The 25,403-nt window shown below is 39.7% G+C and overlaps 1 protein-coding gene across 9 annotated transcripts in view; it reads left to right on the top strand.

Annotated features, from left to right (window-relative positions):
• The first annotated feature begins 261 nt into the window (after positions 1-261).
• The window catches only part of ENOX2 (ecto-NOX disulfide-thiol exchanger 2), a 281,222-nt gene continuing 256,080 nt past the window's right edge, over positions 262-25,403 (top strand). For 2 of the 9 annotated variants that reach the window (XM_043895066.1, XM_043895063.1), the window contains exons 1-2: positions 262-775; positions 2,078-2,126. Coding sequence is in view for 3 of the 9 variants with exons in the window: in XM_043895060.1 (XP_043750995.1) it covers positions 16,771-16,792 (22 nt within the window). In the remaining 6 variants the exon portion in view is untranslated. Of the gene's footprint in view, positions 776-2,077; positions 2,140-16,290; positions 16,793-17,789; positions 17,918-25,403 lie in introns of those variants that run through there. The other 7 variants (XM_043895064.1, XM_043895061.1, XM_043895059.1 and 4 more) reach the window with 5 other exon arrangements.

The raw sequence follows: 25,403 nt of genomic DNA, 5'->3' as shown, positions 1-25,403 counted from the left end.
AACTTTAAAGTGATTCTAATGATGGTTCACACAGAACACATTTTGACAATTCTAAAGGACTAGTCAAAACTCTTAGCTTATCAGAGTATAAATAACATTTTGCAAAAACCCACTAAATCAAAACTTAATGAGAATTTCAAATTGCGATGAAGTGTTTGCCTCCCCCCACCCCCCGCCCCAACCCCATGCCAGTAGCTCAACCAACAGTAAAACCAATCTAGAACCTTCAGCAGACCCATAAGCACAACCCCATACTCCAAGAAGGGAGATTCTGTAAGACTGCACATTTCAAACTACAACATCCAGAACACTGTCCTCAAGCGGAAACTCTGGGGACAATAGGAACTGGGGGAGGGGGCTGGCGGAGGGGAGGAACTGTGGGTACATAAAAAGAAAGGTCTCGACTTCATCTCCCACAATCCTCTGTCTTCACCAGAGTCTCTCCGCCAATGTCAGTATTGGATTCCACCCCCTCCACTAGGAAGAACAGCCTCCAACGACCTCAAACTACATTTCCCATGAGGACAAGGGCTCGGGCCCGAGGCTCTCCCGGTGACCAGTAGCCAATAGGAGACACCTCAGCGGCTGCAGAGTGGGTGAGAGTCCAACCTGGGCCTGGGCGCCGGGCCTAAGCCGGCAGCGCCAGGCGGGGCGTGCAGAAGACTGTCCTCCGGCGCCGTGCGCCGCAGGGGCACTGCCTGCCCGGAAGCTGCGGCACCTCCCGACTTTCCGCGGCTCTATAAGGAGTAGCGCTTCGGTAGCCGGGGAGCTGGAGGTCAGAGAGGCAGAAAGCCTGAGCCGCGGAGGCTGGGGACTGTGGGACTGAGGGGGCCTAGGGAGGATGGTGCTTCCGGGTCCGCGGGCCTCAGCCCTGACTCCACCCAGTTCCGCCTCCGAGCGGGAGGGGGCTTCGGGCCGGGAGTCCGGGTGGGCTTCGGCTGTCTCCGCGCGCGTTCCTCTGGAGCCTCGGAGCGTACCGTCTTTTCTCTTTTCCCTCAACTCTGCCCTCTATCTTTTTCCTCCACAACGCCATCCTGTATCCCTCACCCCGGCCTTGTGCCTCCTCAGACGTCTAAAGTTAGGGTTCTCCACCAGGGTCTTCCCTAGGCGGCGTCTGGGCTCTGCTTACTGCTTGCAGGAGTTGGGCGGTCTCTTTTTCCTCTCTTCTTTCAATTTGCACTTAGGGTTTGGGCACACATCTCTCCCACGCACGCACACCCCTTTCCCTTTGGGGAGTGGGAGTTCCTTGCCACACTCTGGGGGTGACTTTTTGTCAACTTTTCAGTTTCTACCTCTTGATGGTGAGATCATGATCGTCGCCATCTCTTTATTGGCCCTCCAACCGCTTGCCCCTTGCCTGACCGGATCTTTGTAGCGGAAAGGGTTTCCCCTCAATTTTCGGAAGGGATGGGCAGCAGATGAGGGAAGGAATCTCGCTTTTGAGAAATAGGTGTTTAAGGTTCAGTGCAGTGTTCTGAGAACAAAAGACAAATTAGACTTATTTCTTTTAAAAAACGAGCACGTTAGGGCTTTCCAGCAAGCGTTGATGTTGACAAATATTTAGGGGGCGCACCAAGTACGGAGTAGACTGTGCAAAACGACACTGTATTATTTTATTATTAAAAACGCGTGCAAAAAGTGCTGAGGGGGTAGTGGAAGGGGGTACTGATGAGGTGGGAAGGTTGATCAATGGGAAGTCTAGCCTAAGGGTGGAAGAGCTGAAGGCTTGAAATTCATCTGCTTCCAGACCAATCCTTGTCGGCTTTGGGAAGGAGATGAATTGTAATTTGGGCTCCAAAAGAGTAAAGGGGACTTGAAATGGGCTAAGAGGAGAGAGAAACTGCTTCCTGATACTGGGGTTGGAATTGGAGAAGGATAGAAGAGGTAGATACAACAGGTGAGCGTCCCTGAACTCAAGTAAAATGTGTCAGCAGGGATAGATTGGGAAAGAAATAGTGTTGAAAAGCTTGGGATCATAGGCTACTTTAAAAAATCCTCGTAGTTTGGATATTATTCTGTATCAAATAAAATTGAAAGCAAAAATTAAGATTGGGTGATTTTTGTTTTTTCATCCTAGGGGAACCTGATTTGAGATCAATTCTTGGAGAGCACAAAGAAGTGTGGTGGTATGTTCCAGGTGTGAGTTTCATTTAAAACCAAGAAGAACCTTGTCTTATAGCCTGTTTTGTTTGTGGCTATTCTTACTTACACTCTATAGTTGTCATTTTAAAGCCTGGTGATGTAAATTTATTTTCTTAAGAAATGCATTTGCTGTCCTTGTGCATCATATTACCTGAATTGTAGTCAATTCATTGGGCAGACAATAGTGATTGCTATTTATTGAGCCCATATAATGTTCCAGGCACTATCATAAGCACTTTGTTGCATAATATTAAGAGTTTTATGATGTAGGTACAATTTTTCTAGAAGAAACTAATATGTCAAGAACTTAAGCAACCCGCCTAAAGTCACATCATTTGTAAGGAGTTGAGCTGGGGTTTGGAACTCAGATTTCTGACTCCAGAGCCCATGGTCTGTCCATCATGGTTTGCTGGTCCCAATGTTCACTTTTGTTCTTGACTTTCCATTTGTGGTAAGGAGAGGTTATTGTGAGATACATTCGATCATCTTGGCAAAAACATGAGTGATTCACTTTTAGCTTCTATGTCAGTATGTATCTGCCGTAAAGTAGCTGCCAAAACCAAGTTAGCTTAACTGCTACTGCAGTGTGGCTAACTGAGTCTGCCAAAACTGTAGCCAGTATTACTATGTCTGATTTAGATGCTTCTCTTTATAAAACTTGTCATACCTCTAAGCTATTTGGGCCTGGACAGAATTTTGCCTTTTATTATATTTTAGGCTTTAAGTGACCTTCGGGGCACTGGGTCTCCTCCATAACCTTTGCCCCACATGAAGCATTGGAGATGCAACAGAGTAGGACATGTGAGCTCTCTCTAGGTTTAGTTGGGGAGATAGAGACCCGTCATTCTGAGATAATATAGTATGTAGTATAACAGAGACAGGTGCAAAGTGCTGCTGGAGGATGGAGGAAGGTGTGACTGTCAGGGAGAGTCAGGAAGAAGGCTTCTGGGAGGAGGTGACTTGTCAGATAGGTCTTGAAGGATAAGAAATTTATCAGGCAGGGAAGAGTGGAGGGGAGGCCTTGCAGATAGAGGGAGCAGTCTGTGAAAGATACGGGATTTTTACAAGAGCAAAGGTGTGTCCAATATTGAGGGATTCACCTTGGCTGGGGTGCAGATTGTTTGGGGAAAGGAAGGTATGATGGTAGAAGAGTCTGGAAAGATAGGTCAGGGCTGATTTGTGAAGAACTCTTAACTCAATGATGAGAAGTTTGGATGTGCTCACATAGGCCTATGTTTCTCAAAATGTAGGGCATCTACCACTGGTAGTTATGTTGTACTCCCACAAACATTTAAAAATTTTATATATTCTGATGTGGTTTATAAAAAGATAAAACCAAATTACATCATCAAATCTAAGGTTACTTAAGATACAGCTTAGTGAAAAGAGAAAGTAACCAGTTTTAAGTTGATTTAAAAAGAAATAATAAGTAAATAATAGTACACATAGTGTGTGAATATGCGAAAATCAGCAAGTAATATTCCAATGACTGAAACTTGGAAAATATTGCTTGTTGGCAATAAAAAGAAAAACATTAAAATGTTTTAGATGAGGAATGTCATGATCAGGTTTTCACTTTAGGATGTGCTGGAAGGGGACGTGATCAGTTAGGAGGCTGGCAGTCTGTTCCAAAGAGAGACGGTGAGGACCCAGGGAGCAACACACAGGAGGAGGGAACAGAGTTGAGAGACATTTAAAAGGTAGAAATTGTAGGACTTTGTAGGTTTGAATATTATTATTTTATCAGTTTCCAAGGTGGTGCTAGTGCTAAAGAACCTACCTGCCAATGCAGGAGACATAAGAGACGTGGGTTCGATCCCTGGGTCAGGAAGATCCCCTGGAGGAGGAAATGGCAACCCACTCCAGTAATGTTGCCCAAAGAATCCCATGGACAGAGGAGCCTGGTGGGCTACAGTCCACAAGGTCACAAGGAGTCGGACATGACTGAAGTGACTAAGCATGCAGACACGCATTTATCAGTGTCATCTGAACTATTTTAAAAGACTGTAGGTCATGTGCCTGTTGTCCTTTTTATGCTAATGAGCATATATTGCCTAGATCAGGCTATGTACGTATATCCATGAAGGTAACAGTGGAGGCTGTTGTCATGAGTGGGTTTAGATTATACACAAGCATCCTCACTGTCTTACCGAGTATCCTTGAGAGATACCATATACAAGGAGTTATACAAGGAGTATGAGTGTGATCTGTGATCCTGAGCCATCTGAGAAAGTCCTTCAAGACTCAGCTCAAATATCAGCACCCCTGTGAAGCCTTTCCTGTAACTCCCCCTCCCTCCACCACACACAGACACACAGACACACACACACACACACACACAAATGCACGCGTGTGCATGCACACAGAAAGCAATAGTAGGCGCCTGGCTTTCACAGCACCCTGCACTTAGCTCTTTCCTCTATCCTGTACCATACCATAGTGTGCTGGTCTGTGGATGTGTCTGTCTCTTCCCTAGACTGTGAGCTCCTTGAGGGCAGGGACCAGCTCTTATGTATCTCCACACCCAAAGCATCCAGAATAGTACTTAGTGCATGGTAGACACCTAATAAATGGTAATTGGGTGAGAAGAATGGATCAACATATTTACATGAATATAACTCTGGACCTTGGTCCCACAGAGTGCCAAATACCATAAGAAGATTAGCTCTTTGCTGCCTTTGCTGCTTTTGCAGAATGTAGTAGTAAGTTAAAGTGACTTGGGTGTATAACTTCACTAGAGGTTTCTTTTTCTTTTCATTTTCTCCCACTCTCCTGTGGTTTCCCTTATCTTTTTTTTTTTTCTCACATTTATCCACCCAGCCTGCTGTTCCTTAGGCCTGGCCATTGCTTCCCTCCTCTTGACAGAGTTCACATTGCTCCGGCCCTGATACTCTGCCAAGGATCCACCCCTCCTCTCTACCCACCAAATCCAGTTGATTTCATCCTTGAAATCACTCTGAAAGGGGTCTCCTCCTACTCATAGACACTACTAGTGGGGCTGTAATTTGATCCAGCCTTTCTGGAAAGAATGTGTCAATATGAATCAAAAATCTTCAGATGGAACATAGCTTTCAACTTCTAGGGCTGTATGCTGAGGAAATAAATGTGAAGTTTCTAAAAATTTAGCTCCCAGGATGTCTAGCCCAGAATTGTTTATAATAGCAAAAGAAAAAAGAAATAAAGAAAGAAAAAGAAAAAAATTACATTTTAGATGTCTAATATTAGAGGTTTGAATTAAATCTATTATGGTACATCTATGGATTACTAAATAACTATATAAATTGAGGTTCCCAAAGAATATTTAATGATGTGGAAAGTTGTTTATGATATATTAAGAGAATATTCAAATTATAAAGCTGATAGATCTCTTTGCACACACACACATACACACACACACTTGACACACATGTACACTCACCCCCCCAAATCAGTGTACATATATACATAGGAAAAGTCCCAGAATGTTAAATACATAAAAAATTATTGATGGAGTTTTCCTGTAAATAGAAAGATTACGTGAGTTCTATTTTTAGCCTTTTCCATATTTTTGCTAATCCTCTATAATAATATATTTGTACATTTTTAAAAAGTTATTTAAAAATGCTTTCCCCATGTCCACCGCTATTACCATTGCCTTAGTTTTGGGCACACTGCCCCCTCCTACCCTGCAACACACATATGACTTCTACCTAGGGTTACTACTGCCTCCAGCCTGCCTCCCTTCCAATCCTTTCTCCACCAATGCTGACAGAATGAATGATGTTTCTAAATCACAAGTCTAAAGCTATCCAGCTCTGTATAAAATAGTTCAAAGGCTGCCCATTGTCCTCAAGATAAAATCTAAATTTCTTAGACTGTTTATAAAGCCTTTGAAAATCAGTTCCCTGCTTTTCTTTCCAGCGTCGCTTTTTCCTGCCACAGCTTACTTTTCTTGAAGACTTAGGCCAGTGCCTGATGCCTAATAGGTGTTTAGCTAATGCTAACCAAATATTGGTGTTCATTGTATGGGTTAACTATTGTGTGCCAGGCAAGTTACCAGTGTTTCATTTCATTTCAATCTCAGAGTAAAAATGTTAAATACACACAATAGTTATCCCTGTTTACAGATGAGTAAAACTAATTAAATATAAGTGGTAAGAAAGTTAATCATAATAAAGAACATTTTTTTAAGAAAAAAATCAAACTCCTCTATCATAATACAGCTTTCATTTTTCTGCGGCCCCTGCCAGTCTTTGTCAGTATGCATCCAGACTTGGTTCATTCCCCTGGGCAAGTTATATGTGACCACAGCATAACAAGACCAGTCCAGACTGACATGATCTCACTACATCACTATTCACATTGTGTTAATGTACAGAAATCCTTCCTTTGTGTCTACAACACTTCATGCAAGAGAGACAGAAGAGCTCCAATTGCTCTGTTTTTCTTTCTGTTTTGAAATTCTATGTCTTTTGGGATGGGGATGTCAGCAAAGAGCTACAGAAAACTGGGATAGAATTGAATGTACAAGAAACAATGTGTCTCATGGGAGCCAGTGTCATTGGTTAATTTATTTTTTTTAAATGTCATGTAGATGTATTTTCCAGCAATCTGTCCCCAGGGAAGACCTTGGTTGAATTCAACTGTTAATCCTATTTACAGAATGCAGCTCATGCATGCACTATATTCTTGCATTGTTAAGTGATCTTAGACATATGTAGTGGATTACCATAATGATGCACAATCAGGTGAATATGAGATATCTGATTTTCTCTACAAAAGCATATCGGTGTTCATATTGTCACTCAGGATCCTGCCATGTGGTCTTTCCTTCATTTTTCTTACAAATAATACCCATTGTGCAAAAATGGATGCTCTTTAAAGGATAGAGGTCCTAAGCATGAATTGTCAGAATAAAACGATATCGCCTTGTAAGGAATTCTCACCATTGTATACTCCAGTAAAAAGAATGCATAGTTCTGCTCCATGATCAAATAAGTTGAAATTGTAAGTAGAGTTTCATTTGATGATTTACTGTGAGCTTACTATGTCCAAAGCACTCTGCTAGGCACTGCCCTAGATACTTGTAAATACCCCTTTTCTTGCCTTCCAGACAGACAGAGAGATCTAGTGTACATACAACAATGAGTGTGAAAGAGCAAAGGAAAGAAAGAGAAGCTTTCATCAAGCAAACCTATCATATAAATGAAAATTTACTCCACTGAAAATTGGGATACCTGCCAGTAGGGATTTATTCTTTTTTTTTTCCTCTGTCTTTTTCCTCTGTGGGATATATAGGCAAAAATGAGCTCCCAGATAGCTGATAAGCAAATGATCTACTTCTCTATTTACAAACTGTTTGAGGGAAGAAACGGGGACTTTCTGTACGTCCAGCCCTGCACAAATCTGCTGGGGATGTTGTGAGAGTTATGGCTGTGTCAGCTTTTCCAGGGTTTCTGTCTCTACTGCGGAGATTTGGCAGACACCTCAGACAAATTTTATGTCTCTTAAATCTTCCTCAAGCTAGACTTGGCTTTTAGATTTATATGTACAAAAAAAAAAAAAGCGAAGTGTTTACCAGTTTGACATTTTTGAAGATCAAAACAGACTCCGTTTTTTAAAAAAGTTCAGCACACACCTCAGTTTAGTCTACAGAAAGGGCTAATTGCTTTTGCTATTTGTTTGAAACAGCTGAAATGTTTACTTGCTAGAAGTGGCAACTGATCATATGTCTAAAGATTTATATGCCAGGTCCCAATGTTGCTTCCTCTTTTTGTTGCCTGCAAAGTCTCAAGTTTTGCTATAATCCTCATTGTCTTTTTTTTTTTTTTTTTGCCTTTACTGATATGTAGTAGAAAGTGCTGTAGGATGGGAGGTCTGGGGACAGATATTGTCAATCTAGGAGAAAAATAAAAGATGGTTTTTGTTAGCTCCTCCCTGTCCCCCTTTTTGGTTCTCAGTTTTTCAATGATTCCTTAAGCACGATAATGATAGGTGAGACTAGGAACTGGAGAACTTTCCATGACTCCATTAATAAGGCTGGTCCAAATATATCAGGCAGGGGCAGCACAAATACAAGTCTGGCTGTAATTCAGAACAGTTGAAACACCGTGTAGAGAATATTACATAAACAACATGGCTTCAGTGGTAAACTGTGAAGACGACTTGGGGGAAATCCCTAGTAAGGGTCCTTCTCATCCACTTCAGCTGCTCTTCTTAGCCAGTAACAACTGCCAGTAAGAGCTTCCTGGGGTCGAAACTGTCCCACAGTAAGGCCCCGTAATATGTCCTCCTACCATTTCTTCTTCAGTCAAGTCCTCGAACACACTTCACTAGGATTACTTTGGTCACATAATATTCTAATTTTCACCTTTCAAGAGATGCTTAGTTCGAATTCAAGGAGCACTTGATATTCAAGCTTATTTATTCAATAGGCATTTACGCACATATACAGGACCAGATCTTTTGCCAAGTGCTAGGAATACAGTGATGAATTAGAAGTTGTCCCTGCCTGCCCTTAAGGAGCTCACAGTCAAGTTGGGAAGACAGACACCCAGACCAATCATTTTATTACAATAACAAAGGTGCTCAGAGAAAGAACTATGTTATAAGGTGTCCTGGGAACGTTATGGAGGAAATTACTGCTAGGGGTGGGCTCCTTACAGACCAGAGTCTAGCTGTGCTGAGTCACAAAGATGAGTGGGCATTGCCTAGAATCTTGGTGGACAAAGGGGTGGTGGGAAAGAATTCCAGAAAGAGGGAACACAGCACATGCAAAACAGTCACATGTGTAAAAATGAATTGTTCAGAAAAAGGTGAGATATTGTGTGTGAATCACTGAGAGTATAGAAGAGGGCACAGGATAAGGATCTGGGAAGGTTTCTTGTAGCCAGTTGGTGAAGGAAGTCTGTTGTTAAGGAGTTTGACCTTTATCCTATAAGCAAGGATGAGCCAGCACAGGGTTTTATTTTATTTTATTTATTTTTTATTTTTTTAGCACAGGGTTTTAAATGGGGGCATAACATGATTCAGTTGGGGGATGGGCTTTATGGGGAAAAAACTGGAGACAGAAAGTCCACCTTTTGATTTGGGAAGTGATTAGGGAAGGCAGTCTGAGAGACCTTCTCTGATCACTTGCCCCTATTCAGGAATGCCATCTCCACTAAGTGGTTCACTATACAAGGATCACTGTGAATAATCATTTCCTTCTACACGCAGGACAGAGCTTCCTGCACACCTTCACGTGTTGCTTAGCTGAATATTCATTCTTTCCAACTCAAACCAGTGGTCCCAGTAGTAATTGGGGCTTGACTATCAAGAAGGAAATCAGAGTTTCAAAGCATAGCTGCTAGTTTAAAAAACCGTCTGAGGCTTATTTATTGCTTACTGAGTCAGTGGGCCTGAGGGAGAGAAAAGGAGAGAGGGTGAAGAGGTGGCTGTTTCAAAAAAGGGCAGCAAGTAACACAGATGAAGAAATGACTGCAGTGGTCTAGTTGTCTTTACTTGAGTTGAAAAATAAATAATTTGAGAACTTCTAGTTACACACAGACAAAAAATGGGCAGCACCCTTGGAAATCCCTAAAGGCCATATTGAAATAAGGGAAGTAGAAGATATAAGGGCCAGAAGTACATGCATATAAAATAAATGCATGATGAAGAGAACTGTGCCCAAAGGGTCCTATTTAGCCAATCAGTTTTGGAGCATATTATTTCTCTGACTTAGATACTATAAATGGCTTCCCATCATCCATAGGATGAGGTCCAAACTCTTTAGCCTGGCATTCAATACTTTCTGCGGTCTGGCTCCAACCTGCCTTTCCTGTCTTCATACTTCTGTCTTAACAGAACTTATCTGGCCAGCTAGTTACCCTCTCAGACACTGCTTTGGCTTTCCCTCATCTATACTGTGAGCCCTCTCAGGGTGGCAACTATGTTTTTAACTTTGAATCTGCCACAGTGCCTAGCACAGTGTATTGCATGTAGTAGGCACCCAACCAGGTGGCGCTAGTGTTAAAAACCTGCCTGCCAATGCAGGAGACTTAAGAGATACAGGTTTGATCTCTGGGTCGGGAAGATCCCCTGGAGGAGGGCATGGCAACCCACTAGTATTCTTGGCTAGAGAATCCCATGGACAGAGGAGCCTGGTGGGCTACAGTCCATAGGGTCGCAAAGAGTTGGACATGACTGAGCGACTTAACACACACACACACACACACACACACAAATATATCTATGGGTTGATTATTGTTCTTCACCCCCACCATTCCTTTCAATTTCTCTACTTGTTGTTCAGTCACTCAGTCGTGTCTGCCTCTTTGCGACCCTGTACTGTGACTGCAGCATGCCAGGCTTCCCTGTCCTTCACCATCTCCCGGAGCTTGCTCAAACTCATGTCCGTTGAGTCAGTGATGCCATCCAGCCATCTCATCCTCTGTCATCCCCTTCTCTTCCTGCCTTCAATCTTTCCTAGCGTCAGGGTCTTTTCTAATGAGTCAGCCCTTCACATCAGGTGGCCAAAGTATTGGAGCTTCACCTTCAGCATCAGTCCTTCTAATGAATATTCAGGACTGATTTCCTTTAGGATTGACTGGTTTGATCTCTTTGCTGCCCAGGGGTCTCTCAAGAGTCTTCTCCAACAGCACAGTTCAAAAGCATCAATTCTTCAGCACTCAGCCTTCTTTATGGTCCAACTCTCATATCCATACATGACTACTGGAAAAATTATAGCTTTGACTAGATGGACCTTACTATTATGGACCTAATATCCTCTCTACTAAAAATGGCAACTGAGACACTAAATGTAAGGGGCCAGTTTTCAATAAAGTAACTTTAAAGTTTTTATTTTGAAATAATTTTAAATATAGAAAAAATATTTATAAAAGAATCATATAATTTAGAGAACAGGTGAGGGCACTGAAGGAGGCTTCCCAGAAAAGGGACACCCTGGTTACTGTCTTTAAAGACTAATCATTATTGATATATGGCAAAAGAAAAAAAGGAGAAAAATAAAAAAAATCATATAAGGACTGTCATGTATCATTCACTCAGATTCACCAATTTTTAATGTTTTCCCCTATCTGATTTATGCTTCTACATATAGTTATTTTGTTCTGAAACATTTGAAGTTGAAAAAGCTATCCCCTTTACCTACCCTTCTCCTTTTTCCCTCAACCTTTTATGATGAAAAAATTAAATATATAGAAAAGTTGAAAGAATTACACAGTGAACACCCATATACCCACCATTCAGATTCTAGAATTAGCACTTTATTTGCTTTATCACCTTTTCATCCATCTATCCATCTTTTTATGCATTTCAAATCGGGTTGCTGACAGCTATATAATTCTAAGTTCTTCAGTATATGTATCATTAACTAGATGAACAAACTATTTTGTGCTCTGAAATCAAGCTGTTCATCCAATTATACCTGTGTTTACTGTGTTACAAAAATTCTGGTCTACCTGTGGATCTTAGATCTGTTTGGCCATGGGACACAGGTCTCTGACTCACTTTTGGATGATGTCCCTCCACTTCACCTAGTGCAGTGCCAGACACACATTCCATAAACACCACTTGACACTGATGAGCAGAGACAGAGCTAGAGTTAGGGGAAGAATCACAATGAAACTAGAATTAACTGAGGGAGGAGAGGTGTATATGCAAAGAGGGCCATGAGTGGATGAAATAGGAGCCGGAGCTTGAAGAATTGGGGGAAGATGGGGGCCTTAGACCACCTGGTACTTTCAGCAGTACTTTTATCTGCTACTTTCCAACCCTCTCTTTAGAAGGAGAGATTCCAGGAAACTAGGGACAATTGCTGCTCAGCAGAGTACATGACAAGTTTCCTTGCTACTACTTAGGCACCACCAATTAGTATAATCATGTCACTTCATGAATATGCTAATCTACAGCAAGACACAGCTTAGTTTTAGAGAGTATGGATGGGCCACTGAAAACCTCTTTCAAACTAAATCTGTGCTACAGGCCAAAGAGTACTTGAGTTCAATGAACCCTAGTTTCCTTTCTCTTTATAATCTTTCCTTTCTGGCTCTGTTGCTTATGAATACAAGTACAGCTCTAATATGCATTTATTGAATAATTACGTTGTGCCAAGCACTGTGCTAGTTGCTATCACACCATTAACACTCCAACAACCCAATGAGTAAGTACTACTTCTTTCCCCATTTGCCAGATAAGAAAACTTGAGACTCAATATGGTTAAGTACCGTGTCCATAAGCCAGAATTCAAGAAATTCAGGCTTGTCAGACTGCAGAGCCCAGTGGTCTTAACCATACTGTAGGATGAAATTTTTTTAAAATTGTCTATCCAGTATAAATGTAAGGAGAATTACATTTACTTTACTGTATTGACTCAGAAAGTCCAATTGAATCACTGAATTAAGAAGGAATTCAGCCATTCAGACTTTAATCATTAGAATGTTGGTACAGGAATGGATTCAGATTGCTTGAGTTCAAATCCCAGATCTATCGCTTAGCAGTTGGGTGACTGCAAGCAAGTTACTTAACATCAGTAAGCCTCAGTTTCCTTGCCTATAAAATTAGGATGATAATACCTACCATATAGTTGTGTTGTGAGGAATGATTTAAAAAATAAAGTATCATGCCATGTTTGGCATGCAGTAGGTACTTTGCATAATTTAGATCACTTTCTTCCTTCTTCCTTTTAGGGACCAGACCACTTACCTGTAGCTTTCATTTGAGGAAAACAAACTGCTCCTGAAACATTGTTTGAAGGGAAACATTCTGAAAAGGAATATTGGGCTGACTATTCCTAAGGCACATTTGCCCAGTGAGTAAAGACAGTTGCCTGGCTCTAATATGAAGCATTTTCAAAAAAAGCTAAAAACATGAATTCTTAGGAGAGTTGGGGTGGTCCATCTCTCTGCTTCCTGAAGATTAGGGCCAAATTGTGACATCATCTATTTTGTTGCTAGACTAAATTTCACAATTCACATAGAGTATTAGACCTGGGATATTGGCAGTCCTACCCCAATCATTTCAAATAAAGCAGGCTGAGTGAAAAAGAGGGTAAGTGACTTGACCAAGGTCAAACAGTGAAAAAAAAATAGGAGAATGCAGTTTTCCCAACTCCTAGTTAGTGCTGTACTATGGTTCATTCTGGGCTCTCAGGCAGGTGAAAGCAAGTCTCGATGTGTGCTCTTTGCAGGAGCTTGAACTGACTGGACTCTCAGGGTTTGGTACAAGTTTGATTGATTCAGAAAACATGAAGCATTGGTCTAGTTCAAATCAATTCACTAGTTGTTACTGCTTTCAAGCTATTAACAGTTCCATTTTGTTGGGATTTAGAAAACTAGTGTTGTTTCTTCTTGTTTAGGTTCATGGTTTGGTTCAAGTTTCATTGTTATTTGAAATCTTGCACTGGAATTTTTGCTTTTTACAAAAGTACTCGGTATCCAAGGTGGTTAACAACAGCAATTCATTTGAAAAGATCAGCTGGGCATGGTGACAGTTGCTGAGAAGGAGCTCAAGTGGATTAGGGGAACACTAGTGTTTATATACTGGAGATTGAAATTAGGATGATAGAAACATTGCAATGGTTTTTGATGTATATGTTTGTCTATTTGTTTTTATCAGGATTCTCTGATGCTTTAATTTCCATTCTTGCTAATATGGGTTGAAACTGCTGCCTTCCACCCTAGTTTATTGCCTTTGGGGACATACTATCAGTCATGTTCTAGATATGATCCTTACCTTTTGACAAAAGATTATCTTTCCTGTCCTTTCCCCTTAACTTTGAATGGCCTTTCTGAGGAACTTGGGAAATATGAATTTCAAGCTTAAATGTGTGCAACAATTCAGTTGCAATGCCCAATGGCAGATCAGCTTGATTCTGAAATACCGCCTTTGTTCCTTTCTTACCAGTGTGTATTTTAAAGTCTCAGGCCAGCTTCCTTTCCTGTAACTAACTGAAGTTGGACTGACAACTTTACTAGTGACCAGCCATGCCACAGATGTGTTAGTCACTGAGTTGTGTCCAACTCTTTGTGACCCCCTGGACTATAGCCCACCAGGCTCCTCTGTCCTTGGAATTCTCCAGGCAAGAATCACTGGTGGAGGGTTGCAATGATGAGGCCCCCTAGAGAACTGTGTTCTACCCACCTGGCTTTCTAAATGCCAAAGGAAAGTTCTGGTGCCAGGTCTACCAGTGCTTTTTCAAGCTCTTGACTGTTTACCTAAGCAGTTGGAAGGCTAAGATTACAGCTATGGTAGTAAAAGGGCCATTTCTAGTACCTCAGAAGGCAAGTACTTTCTAGGAGGTGAGGTTTTGGATGATTCTAGCAAGTGTTTTTCTGCATGGGGGGAAAAAAGCTCTCACTTCAGATTCTTTCACTCTCCTTCCCTCCCCTCTCTTCCCCTCTACTTATCCATTTTCCCTATTGATTTAATATAGAATTTGGATACATAATTTACTGAAATTTTCAGTATTGGCAATGACATTCAAGGGGGCAATTAGGAAAAAACGTTTTCTTTCTTCTCATAGGAAGTAGGCTAGGTACTTGTGAGTTCACAGATGACATTAGAGGGGGCCCAGGGGAGCTGCCATCTGATATTTCTTCTATACTCCCACCTTTCTTTGGGCTGCTTCAGATTTGGCCTATGTGGACAGACACATACTTGGGAAACCACCATACAGATGAAAATCAAGACATGTGGGATTTGGCTGAACCATAGGCCCCTAGACGTTGCCTGGATCATTGGCCATCCCAGGACTTCATGTACTAAAACTGTGTCCCAGCTGAAGCCAGCTGGTCACTGTATATATAGTATCAAAGCAGCTTGGAGCCTCATAAAGCATGACTTTGTAGTTTTACCTTGTGGATTTAGATAATCAACCTGAATCCTTTTCCACACACTGGGCAGTAAGGATGTACCAGGTTAACAGGAAGATTTAACAAAACGAGATGCTCATTGTCTAGTAACTTGCATTCCAGATGGGACATAATACTAGACCTTACCAAAAAATTGACTGACTTTTTAGAAAGGAAAGAAGAAATTAGAAGGCTTCCATCTCTTTAATAAACTTTTGATGTATTATATATCAGATATTAAGGTTTTTCTTTTCAAAAAATTTTCTCCTGTGGAATTTTAAGAGCAAACACTACTTCCTTCTACTTTTAAAATTGGAAGAATTGGATAATGTTTCATGAAAGTATATTGGTCCTTTCTTTTTATTTTCCTTATGTGATAGAGGTGTCTCATTTCAGTCATTTAGGCAAGGTTTGTCTCAGGGTATAATAATAATAATCCCATACAATTTTATAGTCCTTTACAATTTACAAAAGCATTCTCATAACTATTATTTCATTAGCTCTTCATAGCAATCCTATGTAGAGAATGGGTACAGCTATGTACAATTTATAAAATAAGGGAACTTATGCTCTAAGAAGTTAAATGACTTGTCCAGGGTAACACAGCTAGAAAGTTGTAGAACTGGAACCTGAACCCAGGTTTCCTGATACTCATCCCCAGTACTCCTCAGTTGTGTCATGTTTTCTTCCGAAGAGACTGTCTCCTTTTTCTTTCTACTCCTGATTCTTTTTGAAATAAGTCTAAAAAAAGGTGCTTCAGTTTAGCAGATGAGTAAGCTAAAGCACTTATAAAGTGCCTTCTTAAAGATCACCTATGGAGAGATTCCTGCACCTAGCTCTTAGCTTCTTACCTTGACTATAACTGAACTATTTTTAGGTATACATATTGTTTTTCAGTGTTAAATATATGCACAAAAGTTGTGTAATCCATTGATTATAGGTATGAAAGCTGCACCTGGCGAGTGGGACTAAGGATGGTTGGCTTAAAATAATTAGCTTCTTGCCTTTTTGTTAAAAGAGATGTCATATTCAGTATAATTTAATTTCTTTATACTTCCTTTGCTTCCAGACTTTTAAATACAATTCTTTAGGGAAAATTAGCAAATATTCATCCTGAATATTGATTTCTCAGGCACAAGGGTGGCAGGAGGAAAAAGAAAGCAGAGGGGTGACTTTCCATGCTCTATAAGAGTGGGCAGGCATTATTTTGTTTGGGGCTGTGAGCTAAGATTCCTTCTAAGGCATGCAAATCGTAAAGTTCTGATTTGTCAACTGCATGCTGTTTCTTTAGGCACTGATGTATGAAATCCCGAACGAATTCTCCGATGAACATACTGCTAATTGCTTCTCCACCTGCTCTCCAACCTCCGCCACCCCACCCCCTCCACTCCCAATTCAGCCTATAAGTGTCCGTCATTGGAGATGGATGGTGACACATGCAGTAATAGCAATTCATAAAAGCCAGTTCCAGCCCTTGTCTTCAAGGCTCCTGGATTTTCCACTGCCTGCTTTTGTGTAAGTGAAGTGGATGGAAGTGCTACTGGCATCGGAATCCACCTCCCTATGCTCTGTTGCTAGAGCTCAGTTGCTCGGCTGGAGCTGAGCTAAACAGAAGCATCGGATCTGAGCTGAATTGTAGCTGGTTTTTTTTTTTCCTCAATGGGGAGGTGGGTTAGGGGTAGTGTGTAGTGGGGGTTTGGGATGCTTTGGCTTTTCTTTTTGTGAAGAGAAGAGGTTAAGGGGAGAATAACTCACGGTAGGATATACAACGTGAAACAGTTCCCTGAAGAGTGTCACGATGTTCCTAGTCCAATATTCAGGTATAGTATGTTTTATTTCATCTGAAAATTTTCTTTTGTTTCAAAGTGCATTCCTTTCTTATTTTGCCTCCAGTTCAACTGTACTGAAGGACAAATAATGTTCTAATGAGCTAAACAAAATAGCTGCATAAAATATGCCTGCCCCTAGCTATAATGTTTGGAGCAGATTGCTATGTAAGATCTGGGTTCTCTGTTAAATTGGTAGTCCCGATCCCTTAATTGTGCATGCTTCTCTGCTGTATTCTTGTATTGAATTTCTCAAGTCTTATGTCTGCAACTGGTAGTCTGTGATCTAGCCTAGAGTGTTTGCACAGAAGACAGTGCTTTGGAAGCAAAAAGCAATTTTAAAAACACTTAGTATGTTGTGTTTCTCTTGAGTTTATTAACTCCTCTATTTGTTAATTGGTTGTCTAGATTTGAGATATAGTTAAGAGTAAGTAAATTTCAAATAGGAAGCATTCCAGAACACATTTGTTTGGTAAATTTATTTTTATTTCATTAACTCAGATTGATAAACATTATATATTATTGTTGTTTGTTCTCCTGGTAGAAAAAAAAGTGCTGATCAGAGCAAGGCTAAACATGCCAGCTCCAAACCATCTGTATTGTAAAATATCATTGGACCAGAAGTGTTCTTTAAGTATTCTCTTAAGCTTTCAAAAACATATTGGTCCATAATAACGAAGAACTTGGAGACTGATCAGGTATTGGTGAATGTGTTTGAAAGGCTTCTTACCTAGCACTTAATCAGAAAGGATCCTCCCAAATAAAAAAAACCTTGAGAAAGTTTCACTTTCTTGCCGAGCAGAACAGAAGCTTAGTTTCTACAACCACATGTTTTGATAAGTTTGAATATCATTTATTGTCAAGGGCTTACACCTCCATTCTTGCTTTATTGTCCTTAAAATATTGTGCTCCTGTGCTTAAGAGCTAAAAGATCATGTTCTGTTTTGATACGTGGTTTGACAGTTGATTTCGCTCCTCATTAATTGGACAGCATGCAGATGATGTGGAGAAGTGAGTGAGTGACAATATTTCAAGGTTACGCTGAAGAGCATACAGTGAACCTTAGTGCCTGGACCAACAGCTGCTGAATTGAATTGTCTGCAATTAAAGCAACAGCAGGTTTGTGTAGTCTCCCTGCAGCCCGTTTATTTGAATTTATAGCTTCAGTTTCTTCTTTGGGTAGCGGTTGGTTTGTTTCACTAAGTGTTGGAGAGTTGTGCTTGTTGGATGTTTTCTCCATACTCTAATGCATGCTTGACTCCAGAAGAGCCGTCTCTGTACCTTTTTAATGTGTGAAGTTGTTGAGGTTTTTCTCTTTGGATTAAAACCAGAGACTATCTCGTTTTCTCCACTGCAAAACTAAATAGATATATTTTCATGGAAAATACCGCTTTATTCAATAAATAGAGATTTCTCATGGACCTGTGTTACTGGTTTAAATTTTAGGCAGTGAAAAATGCTGGAAAATGTTATGTTACTGGAATTTCTATATCTGGAAAGAACTTCTCTATGCTAATAAAAATGTTTATGTTAAAAAAATAGTGACATTATCTCTTTGCCATCTCTGAATTCCAGGGTGACCTAGTGAATAATATCAAAGCTAACTAGGTGGCTTTTATGACTGAACTGTAATTGTATACTAATAGTGAATCCTTGCTTAATTTCATCATGATTTTTTACTCTATTAAAAAACAACTTATAATTACTATATAGTTGTTGGTTATTGATTCATAGTGGATATAATATAAAACACTTACACAATTATTTTACTTATGCTTGGTCAATCTTTTCTCATAACCACCCTGTGTGAAGTCAAGTGGCATAATGATCTCCATTTTAGAGGTGAGAAAACTGAGACTTAGAGGATAAGTAACTGGCCTGACATCTCACATCTAACAAGTGGCAGAGCCCAGACTCAGTGGTTAATTGATGTGATTCAAGAACCTGTGCTTTTTCTCACCCTTATACTAGGCTGCCTCTCAGTTGATGGGTCCAGGGTAAATTTGACTTAAGCTACTAGTCAAGAAGACTAAATTCAGTCATTTACTTAAAAAATGTTATCTGATAGAACTCTAGAGATTTTTTCTAAGCTATTTTTAGCCCAACATTTATTTTAATATGTGAGTGCTTTCCAGATTAATTTTATAGATTATGTGGAAAAACATTAGTGTTTTGATTAATTTATACATCAATATGAATGAAGGTAGAGCCTTGTAAAGTTATTGAGAAGTAAAATATTGTCCAATTGAAAAAGGTTAGTGTGGAATATTTTCCTTCTAAAACAAGCTCATTTGTTTTTAATATTTCTGCTCAACAAACATATACAATTGTTTTGGTAAAAGTATGTGTATACTTTAAAATATACTGGCCAAGTATGAAGGACTTATATTTTAACATTTGAGTATTTTATCCAGGTCAATAGAAAAGATATACAGCTGGCTCAGTTTCACACTTTTCTTTCTATTTTTATCTATCTATCCATCCATCTATGTATTATGTAAAATGGATGAATTTTCTCATCTTTTAAAATTCCCAAATGGTTTCTCAATTTTAAATTCATTCATTTAAAGGGGAAAAAACACAGGTTCTATCCCACTGAAAGGAATACTGTTTAAAACTGCATTATCACTTGAGCAGAAAAACCCAGATACTTGGGTAGTCATACTAGTTCTCTGGTAAAACATTCTTTAAAACCTCTTCAGGAAATATTCTTGAAGCACTCATTCTTTGACCTGAATTTATTAGAGACTGTGCCATGTACTGGGGAAATGGCTGGATGCTCACATCACAGATAACTCTTCCTCAGCATTTGACAATGAATATTTGAGAATGTTGTCGAGAAAATGAGTCAGAGAAAAAGAAAAGAAAATGAGTCAGAGATAGGGCACGTATTGTTATGACCTGTTTATGAGACTTTCAGAAAGATGGTAATAGAAATATTGTCTCAGCTACCATGTAATTAGAATTTACCCTTATCTAAGATATCTTCTACTTTAACATATCTTAAAGTAAAGCTATATGATTTCCTTCTAGCAAAAGGAAAGGAGGATAATATAAAGCTCCTTTATCATTACTTAACTTAAATGGAATCTGACTCTTAAAGAAAATACAGGAGGGAACTTGAGGGAATGGGTGAAGGTTAGAAGGAAAACTAGGCATGTGACTGGAAGCACCATGTTAAACTTGGTTTCAGGTGGCAAGTTTCCTGTGCAGTCAGAAGCTCTGGCTAACACCCCTCAATCCATTCCACTTTCTGGAAATGTGCACTTTAAACATAAACAAAAAAGACCTTATTAGGATTTTTAAAGAAATTGATATTTTTTTTCATTGGTGAAAGAAAGTCTTTCATCTGCAAAATAATCATTTTCCCCCCTGCTGTTTGAGGCCAAGAAAAATTAGAGAGGGAATAGATTTCTAGGTTTTGGCTGTTTAGTCTTGTTATCCGGTGGATTTTTCCATTCAGTATGCCTTTGAGTGTGCTTCAGGGAAGTGTAAGGCAGGTCTTATGAATGGGAGTATAAGGTTAGTTTACAGCAGCCAGTATTATGCTGGAGTTGACTTGCACTAGCTTACTTAAGGGGAAGCACTAAGAATATTTACAAGTTGAAAAACTTACTCATATCTGTCCTTTTCCAAAAAGGACTTAAGATACTCATTTTAAGCAATATTAAGGTCTGCTGCCTAAGCAGGATAGTGTACTGCAGATGTCCCCTGGGCTGCTAAACTATACTGATCACCACCTCTTAGATATAACACTGATACCTTCAAGAGTTATCGAACATTGAATACAGCACAAGTAAGTGTGTGTCTTTCACTTATACATACACATGATAATACTAACTAACATTTATTGAGTCCTTACTATGTGCCAGCCCATGTTATAAATACCTTATATGTATGAACTCATCAACCTTCACAGCATTCCTATGAGGTAGGTAATATTATTTCCATTTTAAGGGTAGAAAAAATGGGACACCGAATTTAAGTAACTTGCCTACAGATTGCACAATTACTAAGTAGCAGAATCAAGATTCAATTACAGAAGTCTGACTCCAGAGCCTATACCCTTAATTACTATGCAATATGTTGTATATCTTAAAGGGTGCTTCATTGAAGAAGCTATTTGCTCACTTGTGTGCCACCCATAGAAGGTACCCCATTGTCCATACCTTCAGAAGTCATAGATGGTGTAGGACTGTCTGCTCACCAGACTGCAAGAATTATACTTTCTTTCTGACCCTAATTGCTGGTACTTTCTGTTGCCAAAGTCATGATGGATCATTGCATTCCCAGCAGCTTCTAAACACTGCCTCTACTCATACTCTTTCTTCAGAATTTCAGCTTTAAGAAGTCTCTTTCATATTCTGTTGCTTCTCTCTTGATTCCCAGCTTTTTTCAAGAACAAACATTGTCAACCAGAGTACAGTTTTTCTTTATGGAGCCAAATGACTAAATCATAGCACATCTTCCCAGCATCCACTCTCTCCCCACTCCATTTTATGCCCAACTGTTAGTGTTCTTCCTAAATGCAGATCTTATCATATCACTATTCACCTCAAATACATTCTGAAGGATTTTTCTTTCCCAGACAGGCATTCAGTGCCATCCGTGGTCTTGTCCCAATTACCCAGAATGCATCTATGCCCCTATCTCCCACTACACTGCTGCTGCTGCTAAGTCGCTTCAGCTGTGTCCGACTCTGTGCGACCCCATAGACGGCAGCCCACCAGGCTCCTCCGTCCCTGGGATTCTCCAGGCAAGAACACTGGAGTGGGTTGCCATTTCCTTCTCTAATGCATGAAAGTGAAAAGTGAAAGTGAAGTCGCTCAGTCGTGTCTGACTCTTCGCGACCCCATGGACTGCAGCCTAGCAGGCTCCTCTGTCCATGGGATTTTCCAGGTAAGAGTACTGGAGGGTTGCCATTGCCTTCTCTGTCCCACTACACAACCTTCTCTAAATCCTACTCACTAGCCACTCTAGATCACTTGTAGGTCACCAGGTATGCTCCAAATTTTCAAGCTTCTGTGCTTTTTTTCATGTTGTTCTCTACATTTTAACTGCCATTGTTCTACCTTGCCTGTAACTCCAGAGCTACTCAACAGTTAAGGTTCAGCTGAAATGACACCTGCTACTGTATTTACTTTTGGTCTCTCTTCCTCCCCTAAATTGAGTTCCTTTAAGTTAAAAACCTTATTTTACTAATCTCTTAGCATATAGTCTAGTACATTGTACATACTTAGCATTTACATGCAGTATTTAGATCTTCAGAAATTACACCACCAAGCTTTCCGCAGGGCCTGAGAGTTCCTGAATGACTATATAATTTCTGTCATGCATAGATATTCTGGAATATTCTATTCAAAAGATTTGTTTCTAGTGTGTGTCTTCTTGATTTTCATCTCTGTATTTATCCTTGCTTGGATCTACTACACCTTGAAATCTCCTTCTTTTGCCATTGTGGAACAGTTTGCACTTTTGTAGAGAGATAAGAGGTTGCCTATGTATGCATATTAATACTTTCCCATCCAAGTAAATGAAGCAGAGTGTGTAAACCAATCATTGGAATTTTTGATGCATAATCACAGTATTTCTCAAAATGTGGTTTGAGGATTACCCATGTCAGCATTACCTAGGACACGTGTCTAATATGCAAATTCCTAGATGCTCATTCCAGACCTATTGAATCACTCTATGAATTATCTGCATTTAGCAAACTCCACAGATGATGCTTCTGTACAACTGAATTTTGAGGACCATTGTCCAAAGTCAGAAGTAAAATGTTCAATCCTCATCTATATTCTCTGTAGATACAAGCATTAATTAGTTATGGAAAAACTATCATTGAAAATGGTTTGAATTATTTGGTCTAAACTCAAAGTCTTGACCTTGTTGTGTCTAGCCCAGTGCTGTCCAATAGAGCTTTCTGTGATGATGAAATAACCTCTATCTTTACCATCCAACACGTGTCTATTGAGCACTGAAGTGTGGCTACTGAAACTAAGGAGTTTAAATTTTAAATTTTACATAACTGTAATTAAACTGAAATTTTAAACACTTATATGTCGCTATTGGACGGAGTGTTGGAAGTGCAGCTCAAGAACCCTTGGCTATCTAGATGGAATAATCCTCTTACGTGTCTCAGAGGCTATAGTGATCACTGTATGGATCAGAAATCAAACAGGAACATTGTTTCCTTTGACACGTAGGACATTGAATTTCTTTTTTTATGAATTGCTTAAATATTTTTAATATCCTAAAGTGGATTATCCTCAGAAGTGATTTAACAAATTATGATCTCAATTAAATTTAAATGAGATCTACATTCTACATTTCTATCAGTGCTATTTTTCTATTCATATTGGCTTACTATTGAGAGTTAACTGTTAAGCCTTGATGTCTAGGGATAAGAAAGTAGAGTTAATCAGAAGAAAGAGCTCCTGACTCCAGTGTTTAGGTCATAGACACTCTTTATGCATTTTAGCTCTCCTAGACCCTTTAAATATCCTCTTTTGGGTTGATCAGCCCCTTAGCCACTCATTACCCATTACTTTTCAGCTTCCATTTCTTTCTCTGATCAATCTTCTTTGAACTAGTAATGTACCCCTTTCACGATGATTTCATTAGTTAAATAGCACTGATACTTTGGACGAAGTGGATCAGAAATGGATTTCAGCCTCTACATAAAGAGACATAAATCTAGGCACTCTGTTTTATTATTGGGTGAAGTTCATCATGTGTATTAATTATACTTGGTGGCTTTCTAAAAAGAACCCTGTGTCAAAATCTATAGTAGTGAGAAAAAAAACACATAGGTAAAATAATGTACTTGACTATCGCTGTCTGTGGAAACTATAGGATAAATAATTAGGCCTGCTTGACCTGCCCTCTGTTGCCTAGATCCCAGTTCTTTGTACTCTTTTCAGTTGCTAAAATTTTAGCACATCCTGAAATTCCCTTCTCTCCTTTCACATTTTTCACTTTCTTTAGCTGTGCTTTCTGTTTTCAATGAACAGGAGACCACCACCCCCCCTTTTTTTTTGTACCATTCAAACTCATTCTCAGCATCTATTGTTGTATCCAGCCTCTCTGAACTGCCTAGAGCAGTTCAAAACGGGTGTTTTAAAGTGCTACTCAGGGCCACCCTGGAGCACTCTGCAAATAGGTTCTTTTGTTTTGAGGACTAAAGAGATAGTGCCACAGCTACAGTTTCAAGAGAAATGCATAAAGACAAACCCCATTTGGAACTAAAGGAAAATTTTAACCCCTTGCCTCTCACTTCCCCAAAACTACATCTACAATTTTCAGTGACATTTTTACGTTGGTCTAGAAAGCTAGACATTTCAATTTTCAATGAAAAAGTTCACTCTAATCAGGATGCTTCATAATTTAAACCAGAGTAGAGAAGAAGGCAAATATATTTTTAAAGGTATGTAATAGGACTCTGCTAGTATCTTTTAATAAGTTATTTCATTTAATCTTCATTAGCCTTCTCAATAAATGTTGGTTATCCTCCTTACCCAAGGCTATTGTTGTTGTTTAGTCACTCAGTTGTGTCTGACTCTTACAACCCCATGGACTGTAGCTCGGCAGCCTTCTCTGTCCATGGGATTTCCCAGGCAAGAATACTGGAGTGGGTTTCCATTTCCTCCTCCGGAGGATCTTCCCCATCCTGGGATCAAACTCACGTCTCCTGCATTAGCAGGTGGATTCCTTACCACTGAGCCACCAGAGAAGCCCCACCCAAGGCTATATATACCACTAACTTTTCTACAGCTGTGTGTCTAGACTCTGAAATCTGTTGCTTTTTACTTAGATATATACTTAGGAATATGGTTGTCTTTTCCATCTATGTTTGTGTATGTGTGAGAGAAGAGAGAAAGAAAGAGAAGGACAGGGCAAGAGAGACAGACAGACATACACACCGAGACACACAAACACACAGAGAAGGTTTTAGTAGGAGAAGGTAAAGAAAATGCTCCCTGTGTTAACTGTCTACCAAACAGGGATTGGGATGTACCCAGTTAAAGCTTCTGATGAAGAGGTTGTAAAGAAAACCATTTTTAGATTCTTTATAGACTTTACTCATTCCCATTCCCATCCCCTATGCTAGACTAAATATGGTTGGCATTTTCCTAAACACTGCTTTTTGGTTTGGAGGTGGGGCAGGAACTACAAGTAACTACAGCTCTAGTATGCTTTCCTGAGTCAGGGAAACTTGCCCAGCTTCTTCAGTGGAAGTTGTACAATCTGTATTTACCTAAAGTTTTTGAAGAGTGTAAAGATTATAAAATAATTGTGACAATCTATATTTAATAAAAATTCAGACTATTCTGGGAAGAATTTTTGGCGGCATATTACATTTTTGTCCTGGTTATAAATAACACACACAGAGATTGTCATTAAAAGTAAATTTGATTCATGCTCTTTAAAGTCTACAGGTGATAGGAGATAGTAAACTAAATTAAGAGTGTGCAATTGATATGGCATTTAGAAAGCCAATATGGTTTTGAGTAACTGACATGGATATGGGCAAATAACTTCTTAGAGCAAAGTAGTGAGAATCCCTTTTTAATTGGTAATAAGGCTGTGCCCAAGTTTCCATTCT

The sequence above is a fragment of the Cervus elaphus genome, chromosome X (assembly GCF_910594005.1).
Source record: "Cervus elaphus chromosome X, mCerEla1.1, whole genome shotgun sequence".
In the NCBI taxonomy this organism is placed as follows: Eukaryota; Metazoa; Chordata; class Mammalia; order Artiodactyla; family Cervidae; genus Cervus; species Cervus elaphus.
This window is presented reverse-complemented; position numbering and strand designations above follow the sequence as displayed.